This window comes from Sander vitreus, unplaced genomic scaffold (genome assembly GCF_031162955.1).
Source record: "Sander vitreus isolate 19-12246 unplaced genomic scaffold, sanVit1 ctg227_0, whole genome shotgun sequence".
NCBI classification, from domain to species: domain Eukaryota; kingdom Metazoa; phylum Chordata; class Actinopteri; order Perciformes; family Percidae; genus Sander; species Sander vitreus.
The window spans coordinates 99,671-115,000 of NW_027595409.1; the positions used below are offsets into that span (position 1 = coordinate 99,671).

General features: G+C 46.2%; 1 protein-coding gene across 1 annotated transcript in view; it reads left to right on the forward strand.

Moving 5' to 3' along the window:
• Positions 1-1,978: 1,978 nt before the first annotated feature.
• LOC144513350 (glutamate receptor 1-like) overlaps positions 1,979-15,330 on the forward strand; it is a 74,333-nt gene continuing 60,981 nt past the window's right edge. Inside the window, exons 1-2 of the mRNA XM_078244392.1 lie at positions 1,979-2,254; positions 6,461-6,595. Of these exons, the coding sequence (XP_078100518.1) occupies positions 2,086-2,254; positions 6,461-6,595 (304 nt within the window). The 5' untranslated portion in view covers positions 1,979-2,085. The remainder of the gene's footprint in view (positions 2,255-6,460; positions 6,596-15,330) is intronic.

Sequence of the window (15,330 nt, forward strand, 5' to 3'; positions counted from 1 at the left end):
GGCTGTTGAAACAGGAGGCGTCTCTTACGGTCTAAAAACCAGCCTCTGGAGACTCCACCAGCTGACTTCTCTATCAGCTGTTGAAACAGGAGACGTCTCTTACGGTCTAAAACCAGCCTCTGGAGACTCCACCAGCTGACTTCTCTATCAGCTGTTGAAACAGGAGACTTCTCTTACGGTCTAAAACCAGCCTCTGGAGACTCCACCAGCTGACTTCTCTATTGGCTGTTGAAACAGGAGACGTCTCTTACGTTGTAAAACCAGCCTCTGGAGACTCCACCAGCTGACTTCTCTATTGGCTGTTGAAACAGGAGACGTCTCTTACGGTCTAAAACCAGCCTCTGGAGACTCCACCAGCTGACTTCTCTATTGGCTGTTGAAACAGGAGACATCTCTTACGGTCTAAAACCAGCCTCTGGAGACTCCACCAGCTGACTTCTCTATTGGCTGTTGAAACAGGAGACGTCTCTTACGTTCTAAAACCAGCCTCTGGAGACTCCACCAGCTGACTTCTCTATTGGCTGTAGAAACAGGAGACGTCTCTTACGGTCTAAAACCAGCCTCTGGAGACTCCACCAGCTGTTGAAACAGGAGACGTCTCTTACGTTCTCAGAGAGAGGCGCTTAGCCTCACCTACGATGATTGTGATTGGTTTAAAGAAATGCCAATAAACCAGAGCACGTTTTTCTCCCATCCAGGAATGCTGTGTGGAGTAGCCAGACCCTCCTCCGCAGCGCTGTGGAGGAGGGTCTAGAAAAACTAGGGCGACGGTCGCTCACCGACGATCTCCTTGGTGTGTCGGGGCGCTCCTACACTTCCTCACCTTACTTCCTGCTTTGAGGGCGCCGCCAATACAAACCTAAATATTTTTTTCTTATCTTATTGCATTCATCATTGACGCTTTGGGCAAGATTGTTTTCCTGACATTCATGGCAATAAAGCTTTTTAAAATGAACTGAGAGACGGGAAGACTCCTTGTTGTTGTTGTTTCTTTTCTCTGCTTTGGCAACACAGATATGTTGATTTTGTAGGGCCAATAAAAAAATTGAAAATTAAAAAATGAAAAGGTGAAATTTAAAACTGAGGAAGATAGAGGGGGAGAGAGGTAGTTGGTTCAGAAACCATGAACACACTCTGACAGTCAACACAGCAGCAGAGAGAGAGAGAGAGACAGAGAGAGAGAGAGAGAGAGACAGAGAGAGACAGAGAGAGAGAGAGACAGAGAGAGAGAGAGACAGAAGAGAGAGAGAGACGAGAGAGAGAGAGAGACAGAGAGAGAGGCAGAGAGAGAGAGAGAGAGAGAGAGAGAGACAGAGAGAGACGAGAGAGAGAGAGAGAGAGACAGAGAGAGAGAGAGACAGAGAGAGAGAGAGACAGAGAGAGAGAGAGAGACAGAGAGAGAGAGACAGAGAGAGAGAGAGAGAGAGAGAGAGAGAGAGAGGGGGATAGAGACAGAGAGAGAGAGAGAGAGAGAGAGACAGAGAGAGAGAGAGAGAGAGAGAGAGAGAGAGAGAGAGAGAGAGAGAGAGAGAGAGAGAGAGAGAGAGAGAGAGAGAGAGAGAGGGGGATAGAGAGACAGAGAGAGAGAGAGAGAGAGAGAGCAGAGAGAGAGAGAGAGACAGAGAGAGAGAGAGAGAGAGAGAGAGAGAGACAGAGAGAGAGAGAGAGACAGAGAGAGAGAGAGAGAGAGAGAGAGAGAGAGACAGAGAGAGAGAGATGAGAGACAGAGAGAGAGAGCAGAGAGAGAGAGACAGAGAGAGAGAGAGAGAGAGAGAGAGAGAGAGAGAGACAGAGAGAGAGAGACAGAGAGAGAGAGAGACAGAGAGAGAGAGGGATAGAGACAGAGAGAGAGAGAGAGAGAGGGAGAGAGACAGAGAGAGAGAGAGAGAGAGAGAGAGAGAGAGAGAGAGAGAGAGAGAGAGAGAGAGAGAGAGAGAGAGAGAGAGACACACACCTAAAGAGCCGGAGAGAGGGAACCAGTCTGCCGGTGTTTGAGTGAGAGTGTGTCCGGGCTGCGGAGCCTCTGAATGGGATTACTCCGGTCGTGCTGCCGCTGCTGCCGCTGCTGCTGCTGCTGGAGGAACCATGCGGCGGCCGCAGAGCTGCTGTTCTCCCCCGCTCCCCTCGCTGCTCCGCCCGCTGCAGAGCTGCTGTTCTCCCCGGCTCCCCTCGCTTCTCCGCCCGCTGCTGCTGCTGCTGCTGCCGATCCTCGGGCTCTGCAGCGGAACAAGTTTCCCGAGTAACATCCACATCGGTGAGTCAGGGACACCCGGGACAAATCCCTGTAAACGCCAATATATTTATACATCTAAATACGCATGCATTTATTTTATTGCTCATATTTTTTTCATGTTCTTTACTGTTTGCATTTTTTTTTGTCCTGTTTGTATTTTTTTTTAAATGTAAATGTGTTTGTTGTTGTAAAACTGTTTTCATTATTATGATTTATTATTCCTTTCACTGTTATTTATTTTCTATTTCGTTTTAGTTTTTTACATTTTTTTTTTTATACATTTACGTTTTTTACTGTTTATATTTTTTAAATGTTTAAAATAAAATAAAAAAAACATTTTGAAACTGTTTTTATTATTATTTATTTTTTTAGTCCTCCCTTTAACTGTTATTTATTTTCTGTTTTATTTTCTGTCTGCTATGAATGAATCTTGTACTCTTGTTTTCAGGCTACAGTATTTACTATCAATGTCGCAGCTCTTATTTTGAAGTTTCAACAAAACAACACGTAGCCGTAGGGAGCACAGTAGTACAGTTGTACTGGGATTTAGTTTTTTTGCCGAAGTTATTGTCTTAAAATAGAACATCTTCCTTTTTTTTGGGGGGGGGGGGGAATGTATTTTATTCTGAAGGTGCATCGCCGACAGGCGTCACACGTGAAAGGTTAGCGCGTCTCTTCTAAACGTCCCGAAATGTCGTGTTTTCTTTTTGTTTTTCACCTGGCTGAGGAGCACGCGAGGTTGGTCAGTATGTTGTGTCACATTGTGTTTAATATAACGTTTTATAAAACGTGTTTTCACTGTTTTAATAAGTTTATTAGTGAGTGTTCGTCTGCTAGCAGAGACTGCTTCTGAGCTGCAGTCTCTGCTAGCAGAGACAGAGCTGCAGTCTGCAGACCACAGGTGTTATTATCCATAGTATATATATATATATATATATATATATATATATATATATATATATATATATATATATATATACTATGAGATGTATTAAGGTTATTAAGGGCTTTAAATTGACACCCGCCACAGCGCCAGATTTCTTTATTTAAAAAGGACAACCACATGAGTCAACATCAGTACAGAGTCCAACGTGTAAGTGTGTCAGATTTAGCCAAACAGGCTGATTTTCATCTGCAGTCCCTTAGCAGGTTGATGGCATGAGAAAAACACAATGACCATACACAGTAGACACAGGTGAAAGGCATAGACACGCTGGCTGCGTGACGTGAGCGTGTCGGCCATGAGGTTAGAGCTTGCACACTGGCTGCGTGACACGCACGTCTCGTCAAAATGACGCGTCCAGGCTCTATTTTTTTCAGCAGCGCACGACAAAGCGTTAACAGGACGCCTGAGCGAGCTCGAGGGCAGGATGCCAGGATGCCAGGATGCCATGTTCAGGAGAAGACTGCAGCTAGTGTCGCGACCACCAGGCGCGGGTATAAACAGTTAGGGCGCTCCCATGATGTCACACTGGCGCTCCACAGCTCGGCTACGGCGACTGTACAATGGCCTTCAGGCGCCGAAAACGAGCGTTGGAAGCGTTTCCAGGCAAAATAGAATACGACCAGATGTTTATACGTCATGTTGACACAAATACATTTAATAATGTTTGAAAGTCTCGAGGTTTTAACATAAATGCAAATATGAATGTAATAAATAATTATTGATTTTCAAATACTGCACCTGTCAATATGAAGGAAATATTCTGTCATTGTGTACAGACAAGACCAGCAGCGGCGTCAGACACCTTTCTGGTGTGTAAAGACAGAAACGCCACGCTCACGCCACGCCACGCCACGCCACGCTCAGGCCACGCTCACGCTACGCTACGCTCACGCTCACGCCACGCCAGGCCACGCTCACGCCACGCTACGCTCAGGCCACGCTCACGCCACGCTACGCTACGCTCACGCCACGCCACGCCACGCTCACGCCACGCTCACGCCACGCTCACGCCACGCTACGCCACGCTCACGCTCACGCCACGCTCAGGCCACGCTCACGCCACGCTCACGCTCACGCTCACGCCACGCTCACGCCACGCTCACGCTACGCTACGCTCACGCTCACGCCACGCTACGCCACGCCACGCCACGCCACGCCACGCCACACGAAAAATCGTGACCTGTACACGATATAAACGAGAAAATCGCGACCTGTAGCACGAAAATAACGGATAAAACACACGTGTGTGTGTGTGTGTGTGTGTGTGTAATATAAGCGAAAAAATCGCGACTGTACAGAAATAAGCAGAAATCGTGCCTGTACGTGAAATAAGTGAAATCGCGACCTGTACCCGAAATAAGCGAGAAAATCGTGACCTGTATGATGAAAAATCGTGACCTGTGCACGAAATAAGTGAAAATCGTGACCTGTACGTGTGTGTGTGTGTGTGTGTGTGTATGTACGTGTCTGTATGAATGTATGTGTGTGTGTGTGTGTGTATGTACGTGTCTGTATGAATGTGTGTGTGTGTGTGTGTGTGTGTGTGTGTGTGTGTGTGTGTGTGTGTGTGTGTGTGTGTGTGTGTGTGTGTGTGTGTGTGTGTGTGTGTATGTGTGTATGTATGTATGTGTGTATGTGTGTGTGTGTGTGTGTGTGTGTATGTGTGTGTATGTATGTGTGTGTGTGTGTGTGTATGATGTGTGTGTGTGTGTGTGTGTACGTGTCTGTATGAATGTATGTGTGTGTGTGTGTGTGTGTGTGTGTGTACGTGTCTGTATGAATGTGTGTGTGTGTGTGTGTGTGTGTGTGTGTGTGTGTGTGTGTGTGTGTGTGTGTGTGTGTGTGTGTGTGTGTGTGTGTGTGTATGTGTCTCTATGAATGTGTGTGTGTGTGTGTGTGTGTGCATGTGTCTCTATGTGTGTGTGTGTGTGTGTGTGTGTGTGTGTGTCTCTATGTGTGTGTGTGTGTGTGTGTGTGTGTGTGTATGTGTCTCTATGAATGTGTGTGTGTGTGTGTGTGTGTGTGTCTCTATGAATGTGTGTGTGTGTGTGTGTGTGTGTGTGTGTGTGTGTGTGTGTGTGTGTGTGTGTGTGTGTGTGTGTGTGTGCATGTGTCTCTATGAATGTGTGTGTGTGTGTGTGTGTGTGTGATTCCTATTGATTACTGGACTAATGGTTGCATCTCTGGAAGGTTTAGAAGAGAAAGGTTTGTAGTTTTCTGATATGTGACATCAAAGATAATGTGAAGATGTCTTCCTACTCCAGCCAGAGAAGTGGAGCGGCTGGATCAGTGTTTGGAGACTCTACAGACCGGCGGGTTGGGAGTGGGAACAGGCTTTTAACGGCAATTACTGCAAACCGACGGCGTTCTGTTCAGAGACGGCTGTCAGGAGACACCACTCTGAGCACAAGGTGGAGACGTTTAGACCAGTTTTATTAAAACTTATATAACAGTTTCTGGCTGTTCTTGGCTGTTGTCATACTTCAGCAATGAAGACGACAATGTTACTGACACTTTACGTCACATATAATCAGAACATTAGCGATACGGAGGCATCAAGTTTACGTTACTGTCAACTGACGAGATGGATCGATGGCTCAGCATAACCAGCAGAAACAGAGACGAAGGACTCATGTAGGCTACGTCTAGGTTTAAAAAGGAATATCTTCTGGTGTTCCCCCTCTCATTCCCCCTGCTCTGGTGTTCCCCCTCTCATTCCCTCCTGCTCTGGTGTTCCCCCCCCTCATTCCCCCTGCTCTGGTGTTTCTCCCTCTCATTCCCCCTGCTCTGGTGTTCCCCCTCATTCATTCCCCCTGCTCTGGTGTTCCCCCCTCTCATTCCCCCTGCTCTGGTGTTCCCCCCCTCTCATTCCCCCTGCTCTGGTGTTTCCCCCTCTCATTCCCCCTGCTCTGGTGTTCCCCCCTCTCATTCCCCCTGCTCTGGTGTTTCCCCCTCTCATTCCCCCTGCTCTGGTGTTCCCCCCCTCTCATTCCCCCTGCTCTGGTGTTTCCCCCTCTCATTCCCCCTGCTCTGGTGTTTCCCTCCCTCTCATTCCCCTGCTCTGGTGTTTCCCCCCTCTCATTCCCCCCTGCTCTGGTGTTTCCCCCTCTCATTCCCCCTGCTCTGGTGTTTCCTCCTCTCATTCCCCCTGCTCTGGTGTTTCCCCCTCTCATTCCCCCTGCTAACCCTTCTTCTTCTTCTTCTTCTTCTTCTTCTTCTTCTTCTTCTTCTTCTTCTCCTGTGACATTATTTAACCCCGGCGTTGTCTCTTTGTGGAACAGGAGGTCTTTTCCCCACGGGCTCCCATGAGTACGAGGTGTTTCGCTTCGCCTTGGCGCAACACCAGGACGTCCCCAAACTGGTGCCGCAGGTGGACATGGTGGACACGGGGAGCAGCTTCGCCATGACCTACGCCTGTAAGTTCACAAAACAAACACGCCATGACGTTTATGAGAGTTTCTGTCATCATAGTTCCCCACCAGACTCCATGTAAATAATCAGGACTTTTAGCGTGTATAGAGCCATCATATCTCCACCAGACTCCATGTAAATAATCAGGACTTTTAGCGTGTATAGAGCCATCATATCTCCACCAGACTCCATGTAAATAATCAGGACTTTTAGCGTGTGTAGAGCCATCATATCTCCACCAGACTCCATGTAAATAATCAGGACTTTTAGCGTGTATAGAGCCAGCATATCTCCACCAGACTCCATGTAAATAATCAGGACTTTTAGCGTGTATAGAGCCAGCATATCTCCACCAGACTCCATGTAAATAATCAGGACTTTTAGCGTGTATAGAGCCAGCATATCTCCACCAGACTCCATGTAAATAATCAGGACTTTTAGCGTGTATAGAGCCAGCATATCTCCACCAGACTCCATGTAAATAATCAGGACTTTTAGCGTGTATAGAGCCAGCATATCTCCACCAGACTCCATGTAAATAATCAGGACTTTTAGCGTGTATAGAGCCAGCATATCTCCACCAGACTCCATGTAAATAATCAGGACTTTTAGCGTGTATAGAGCCAGCATATTTCCACCAGACTCCATGTAAATAATCAGCACTTTTAGCTTGTATAGAGCCATCATATTTCCACCAGACTCCATGTAAATAATCAGTACTTTTAGCGTGTATAGAGCCAGCATATCTCCACCAGACTCCATGTAAATAATCAGGACTTTTAGCGTGTATAGAGCCAGCATATTTCCACCAGACTCCATGTAAATAATCAGTACTTTTAGCGTGTATAGAGCCAGCATATCTCCACCAGACTCCATGTAAATAATCAGGACTTTTAGCGTGTATAGAGCCAGCATATTTCCACCAGACTCCATGTAAATAATCAGGACTTTTAGCGTGTATAGAGCCAGCATATTTCCACCAGACTCCATGTAAATAATCAGGACTTTTAGCGTGTATAGAGCCAGCATATCTCCACCAGACTCCATGTAAATAATCAGGACTTTTAGCGTGTATAGAGCCAGCATATCTCCACCAGACTCCATGTAAATAATCAGGACTTTTAGCGTGTATGGAGCCAGCATATTTCCACCAGACTCCATGTAAATAATCAGGACTTTTAGCGTGTATAGAGCCAGCATATCTCCACCAGACTCCATGTAAATAATCAGGACTTTTAGCGTGTATAGAGCCAGCATATCTCCACCAGACTCCATGTAAATAATCAGGACTTTTAGCGTGTATAGAGCCAGCATATCTCCACCAGACTCCATGTAAATAATCAGGACTTTTAGCGTGTATAGAGCCATCATATCTCCACCAGACTCCATGTAAATAATCAGGACTTTTAGCGTGTATAGAGCCATCATATCTCCACCAGACTCCATGTAAATAATCAGGACTTTTAGTGTGTATAGAGCCATCATATCTCCACCAGACTCCATGTAAATAATCAGGACTTTTAGCGTGTGTAGAGCCATCATATTTCCACCAGACTCCATGTAAATAATCAGTACTTTTAGCGTGTATAGAGCCAGCATATTTCCACCAGACTCCATGTAAATAATCAGGACTTTTAGCGTGTGTAGAGCCATCATATTTCCACCAGACTCCATGTAAATAATCAGGACTTTTAGTGTGTATAGAGCCAGCATATTTCCACCAGACTCCATGTAAATAATCAGGACTTTTAGCGTGTATAGAGCCAGCATATTTCCACCAGACTCCATGTAAATAATCAGGACTTTTAGTGTGTATAGAGCCAGCATATCTCCACCAGACTCCATGTAAATAATCAGGACTTTTAGCGTGTATAGAGCCAGCATATTTCCACCAGACTCCATGTAAATAATCAGGACTTTTAGCGTGTATAGAGCCAGCATATCTCCACCAGACTCCATGTAAATAATCAGGACTTTTAGCGTGTATAGAGCCAGCATATCTCCACATGTAAATGGGTGAATTATGGTGAAATGGTATTTCAACCAAACCAGAGTGGTGATTGTTGGAACAGTGGAAAGATGAACCAAGACGGCTTGTGATAGTTTTATTTAGTTTCTGTCCACTTTGAATGAAGTGTGTTTTACGCTGATAAAAGTCCTGATTATTTACATGGAGTCTGGTGGAGATATGCTGGCTCTATACACGCTAAAAGTCCTGATTATTTACATGGAGTCTGGTGGAGATATGCTTGCTCTATACACGCTAAAAGTCCTGATTATTTACATGGAGTCTGGTGGAGATATGCTGGCTCTATACACGCTAAAAGTCCTGATTATTTACATGGAGTCTGGTGGAAATATGCTGGCTCTATACACGCTAAAAGTCCTGATTATTTACATGGAGTCTGGTGGAGATATGCTGGCTCTATACACGCTAAAAGTCCTGATTATTTACATGGAGTCTGGTGGAGATATGCTGGCTCTATACACGCTAAAAGTCCTGATTATTTACATGGAGTCTGGTGGAGATATGCTGGCTCTATACACGCTAAAAGTCCTGATTATTTACATGGAGTCTGGTGGGTTTGGTGATGGTGATTTCGGGGCTGTTTCATGTTAAACTAAAAGCTCTCTCTCTGGAGGGTTGTGTATTAATTAAGGCTGTCAAACGATTACATTTTCTTAATCGCGATTAATCATTGAATTTCTATAGTTAATCGCGATTAATTAATAGTGTGTGTGTGTGTATATATGTGTGTGTGTGTGTGTGTGTATGTGTCTGTGTGCGTCTGTGTGTGTGTGTGTGTGTGTGTGTGTGTATGTGTCTCTATGAATGTGTTTGTGTGTGTGTGTGTGTGTGTGTACGTGTCTGTATGTATGTATGTGTGTGTGTGTGTGTGTGTGTGTGTGTACGTGTGTGTGTGTGTGTGTGTGTGTGTGTGTGTGTGTGTGTGTGATGTGTGTGTGTGTGTGTGTGTGTGTGTGTGTGTCTCTGTGTGTGTGTGTCTGTGTGTGTGTGTACCTGTGTGTGTGTGTGTGTGTGAAGTGTGTGTGTGTGTGTGTGTGTGTGTGTGTGTGTGTGTGTGTGTGTGTGTGTGAAGTGTGTGTGTGTGTGTGTGTGTGTGTGTGTGTGTGTGTGTGTGTGTCTGTCTATGTGTGTGTCTGTGTGTGTCTCTGTGTGTGTGTGTGTGTGTGTGTGTGTGTGTGTGTGTGTGTGTGTCTGTCTATGTGTGTGTCTGTGTGTGTCTCTGTGTGTGTGTGTGTGTGTGTGTACCTGTGTGTGGTGTGTGGGAAGTGCGTGTGTGTGTGTGTGTGTGTGTGAAGTGCGTGTGTGTGTGTGTGTGTGTGTGTGTGTGTGTGTGTGTGTGTGTGTGTGTGTGTGTGTGTGTGTGTGTGTGTGTGTGTGTGTGTGTGTGTGTACCTGTGTGTGTGTGTGTGTACCTGTGTGTACCTGTGTGTGTGTGTGTGTGTGTTTGTCTATGTGTGTGTCTGTGTGTGTCTGTGTGTGTGTGTACCTGTGTGTGTGTGTGTGCGTGTGTGTGTGTGTGTGTTTGTGAAGTGCGTGTGTGTGTGTGTACCTGTGTGTGTGTGTGTCTGTCTATGTGTGTGTCTGTGTGTGTGTGAGTCTTTGGAAGAGAGGGAGAAGAAGCCCCAGAGTGAGCAGAGATGTCCAGACAGGGAGCTCCACACATTCAAACGTTAGAGAACCTCTGGTGGAGCGTGCTGTCCTCTGTCCTTCCCCGTTTCAGGTCAGCGCTCCATTCTTCCCCCGTGTACGCTTCACTCATTCACTCAGAGACAATAGGAGTTCAGATGGAGGCCGGCTTTAAAAGAGCAGTGAGTGGACGCAGGGCGCTGAATGGACTCTGGCTCCGGGGAACGTTTCTTCTTGTTCTTACAGGACAATGTGCTGACCCTGTTATCCTCTGGATTCACCTGCCGGCTTCATTGGGGGGGGGGTGTCTCTGTGTGTGTGTGTGTGTGTGTGTGTGTGTGTGTGTGTGTGTGTGTATCTGTGTGTGTGTGTGTGTGTGTGTGTGTGTGTGTGTGTGTGTGTGTGTGTGTGTCTGTATGTATGTATGTGTGTGTGTGTGTGTGTGTGTGTGTGTGTCGTGTGTGTGTGTGTGTGTGTGTGTGTGTGTGTGTGTGTCCCTGTGTGTGTGTGTGTGTGCTGTATGCTGTATCTGTGTATGTGTGTGTGTGTGTGTGTGTGTGTGTGTGTGTGTGTGTGTGTGTGTCTGTATGTATGTATGTGTGTGTGTGTGTGTGTGTGTGTGTGTGTGTGTGTGTGTGTGTGTGTGTGTGTGTGTGTGTATCTGTGTGTGTGTGTGTGTGTGTGTGTGTGTGTGTGTATGTATGTGTGTGTGTGTGTGTGTGTGTGTGTGTGTGCTGTGTGTGTGTGTGTGTGTGTCTGTGTTTGTGTGTGTGTGTGTGTGTGTCTGTGTGTGTCCCTGTGTGTGTGTGTGTGTGTGTCTGTGTGTGTGTGTGTGTGTGTCTCTGTGTGTGTGTGTGTGTCTGTATGTGTGTATCTGTGTGTGTGTGTGTGTGTCTCTCTCTTTTCCTATGAACTCCCCCCCCCTCTCTCTCCATACATACACATTAGTACACAGCTCACAGTTTAGAGTTTCCATTAGACAGCAGGGTGCATCTGTGCGGTGCATCTGTGCGGGGGGCAGGATGGCGAGCAGCGGGGGGGTGGGGGAGGGAGGATGGCGAGCAGCGGGGGGGTGGGGGAGGGAGGATGGCGAGCAGCGGGGGGGGGGGGGAGGGAGGATGGCGAGCAGCGGAGCGGACCTCACACAGATCAGATAAATGAGCTGTGAGCTTCATGTTGAAACCTGCAGAGAGGAAACATGTCAGCCACTCCCAACAGCTCAGCTCCTCTGGTCTGCTGTCTGATGGAAACAAGCCTCACCACCAGAATGGAGCTCTGCGTATGGAAAGGACAAAGAGCTAGAAAGATGTTGCTTTTCTTGAAGTTACATAACAGAGAAACAGTGAGAACACTTCATAAACTGTCTAGTTTCCCTTCATACCGTAACGTTTCTCAGTCAGAGCAGCAGACGTCAGTGACTCTGGTTGTTACTGTCAGGAGCCAGAATCAGAAGGACAGTCAGGGTCTCACATCTCAACTGTTGAACCCTCGGAGGACGTCTGTCTCTCTGTCTGTCTCTTGGTCTGTCTGTCCGTCTGTCTGTCCCTCTGTCTGTCCCTCTGTCTGTCTCTTGGTCTGTCTGTCCCTCTGTCTGTCCCTCTGTCTGTCTCTTGGTCTCTCTGTCCCTCTGTCTGTCTCTCTGTCTGTCTCTTGGTCTGTCTGTCCGTCTGTCTGTCCCTCTGTCTGTCTCTCTGTCTGTCTCTTGGTCTGTCTGTCCCTCTGTCTGTCTCTCTGTCTGTCTCTCTGTCTCTGTGTGGACACTTCCCTTTTTATTTCCTCATATTTACCAGCTGTTCCACTTTGCTTACGTTTTCACTTTTTGTTCAGGAGATAATTCTCATTTGCATATATTTCATGCTTCTCTGTGTCACACACACACACACACACACACACACACACACACACACACACACACACACACACACACACACACACACTCTCTGTGGCGTTCCTTTGGCTCAGCGTTTCCTCCTGTTATTATTCTCACATTTATTATTGCTATACTTTAACTTCATTATGCAACGCTTTGAGTTAGTGTTCACATTCCCGGTCCAGGAGATATTCTGAGAGCCATGAAAGCGTGTGTCCCCGGTCACATGAATAATGATGTAGTGATAATAATAATAATAATAATGACTAATGAGCGTCCTCTCTGAGTGGAGACCAAGCGTCTTCAGCATCTTTGACTCTGGAGACGGATGTTTTCACCGCGTCTTCTACAAACAGTCGGCGAGTCTTTCTACCGTGGAGCAGACGGTTCTGTAGCATGAACTCCCCAGAGAGAGGCAGGGGGACAGGTACGCATGCGTGTCTAGTAGGCCAATTATGAATGTCAGTCAGCTTTGTTTGAGGTATGAGGACACATACGAGGAATTTTTCTTTGGATTATACATTGCTCACAATGTGCTTACTCATACAAAACAACATATACACACTATAAACAGACAAACAATATAGACAGGTTGAGGCAGTGGTGCCATGAAGAGTGCAAAGGATGCTGGAATAAATAAGTGTTATGCTATTATATAAGTATTATATTACAATATGAACAGTATGAACAGCTCCGAAATAGAGAATGATGAATAAATAATAAGTGGAAGAGTAAACAGGTGCTGATTAGAGACAGTGTTGCTGGGTTATTGCTCAGGAATTGAACCTGCCACTGTGAGTCAGAAGTCAGCTGTTCATCAGAGTGATGGCCATAGACTGTATATATAATGGACCAGCAGACCCCGTGTCTCTGGACGGAGACCAGTGAAGGACATTAGAAGCTCTTTCCCGGTGATGGCTGAGCGTTACTGAGCAGCCTCCAACTGAGCTTGAAGACGTAGATGTGACGTGAGCAACCTGTCTGAAAGTTGGAAGTCTTCTGGTAGCTGTGCCAAGAGAAATCTCAATCATTCCCAATCTAGCAGAGACGGAGAGCGTAGGTATATGTAAGGAGATAACATAGACACAGGCTCATTATTGATCACTAAAATGATAGTTAACATTAGTCATTACACTTAAACAGCTGATGGAAGTCCAAACTGCCTGAGAGCTTCTCCTGTACTATACGGTAACTCCTCTACTATGAGACAGGAAGTCTCGTGGTTATGACCCAATCGTTAGCCTATTGTTATAAAAACGTCTGCTACGGAGCCATAACGTGAGCTACAAGGTAATGGAGCCTTTTATACATTGTCGTGTTTCTTTAGAAATAAACAACGGACAAATAGAGTCTTTAAACGCTTCAGATGTAAAGGTATTCTCTGTCAAAGTGACGTCAGAATGAATGGCAGTCAATGGGATGCTAACGGGATGCTAACGGGATGCTAACGGGAGGTGATGGCTTGGTAGCATCAGCATGGCGCCATAGGAGCTACAGGTTGTTGACAGACGCGTACTCCCTTGGGGATGGCTTGTGGAAAGTCTGTTGGTTTTGGCGTCCAGTGCTCTGTAGCGCCTACCAGAGGGGAGAAGCTGGAACAGATGGGGGGTGAGATGGGTCTATAAGTCCTGAATGGAGGGCAGGTTGGCACCGATGATTATAAATAAATAAATAAACCATTTGAGGGAGGAAGAGGAAGAGGAAGAGATGTTCCTCTTGTGTTTGGGCTGCCAGGTCTCATCGGGGGGGGACGCTCTGCTCTCCGTTACTGTCACCAAGCTGTCTGGGTCTGGTCAATGGAAACAGCTGGTATTTAGACTACAGTTACATTGCTGAAATCAATGGATTACATGACGATACTTCTCTGTTTCACCAGTTTATTCCTTCTCTGAATAAATGAAGGCAACTCCATGTGTTTCCCAGAAGCCCAACCTCAACAGAGCCAGGACAGGAATGGTTTCTATCGTTGAAATTCAGACAGCACATTTGGACATTAAAGCCTAAAACTCTCGCCAAAACACAGCCTAGGGTCTTTCTGTGAATGGACCCGAGTCAAACTGTCATTTAAAAGTATATTTAGGACGGAAACGCCACTTTTAAGATGGACCGTATTCTGGTTTTTGGGTCAAATGGTCTTCTGAATGGGAGAGCTAGGGACGCTACGATGCTAGCCTCAAAATATCTGTTTATAGACCACTAAGAAGGATCGACACAACATGAGACTTTGCTCCAAGTATCACCAGGGACTCTACACCTTAACCACAGCACTGACAACACTGGTTGGTACCCAGAGATTACTAAAAAAGGTTTTAACAACTCACGTTATCAGTTGTTGTTTACGCTGTCCTCCATCTTCCCAGTCCAACACAGGTGATCTCTGAATGTGAATGAACGGACTCCACAGGAGGAAATGTCATCTTATATGAGGCTCCTTCAACTACAAGGTCAATATTATGTTTCACTAACGATAAAACAAGAAATAGTCCGTGCATTTATACGGAACTAAGCTTTAGGAGCTCTCCATCTTTACTCTCCTCCCTCGACTATTTCTGACTGGCTCGACAGACGGAGACCAGAACAACAGCTAACGTAAGTCATTCAAAGCCTTTCTTTTTAGTAAACTCTGAACACAACCAATGTTCTCAGACTCTCGCTACGCCACGCATTTCCCAGAAGCCCCGATATGAAAACCCAATAATGAGCTATTGATCAGTGATAGAGGTCGAGATGGAGCAACAGAGCAGAGAGGGCAGGAATGGTTTCTATCTTGGACATTCAAACAGCATTTCACATTAAATAAAGAGAAGGGAGAAGGAAATATAACGGGGCAGCCTCTGCTCGCCAGCAACCAGCCTCCTTTCAGCGTCCAGATTCCTCCACCTCCAACCTGAAGAAGCATCTTAAAGGACGTTATTGTAGCCCAGCGTAGTCGTCTGCTGTAGTGTTACTGCTCACCTTGCTGTTTTATAGCTGACGTGTGACTTTACATTCTCCTACGTGCTGATTTACTAGCCCCAGAGCCGTTGAAAGACTCGCCCCGTTTGACATGTTAGCTAACGTTAGCTAAGATTAGCTCGTGGTAGCTTAGACTGCGGTTAGAGTTTTGTAGTTTGCAGTTCAGGACTACAAATACAACAACCTATCTGCTTGTTGAGGTCCACATTCAGCCAGTTGGACCAGAAGAACACACCAGAACAGGCCTGTTCAGTAAGCTG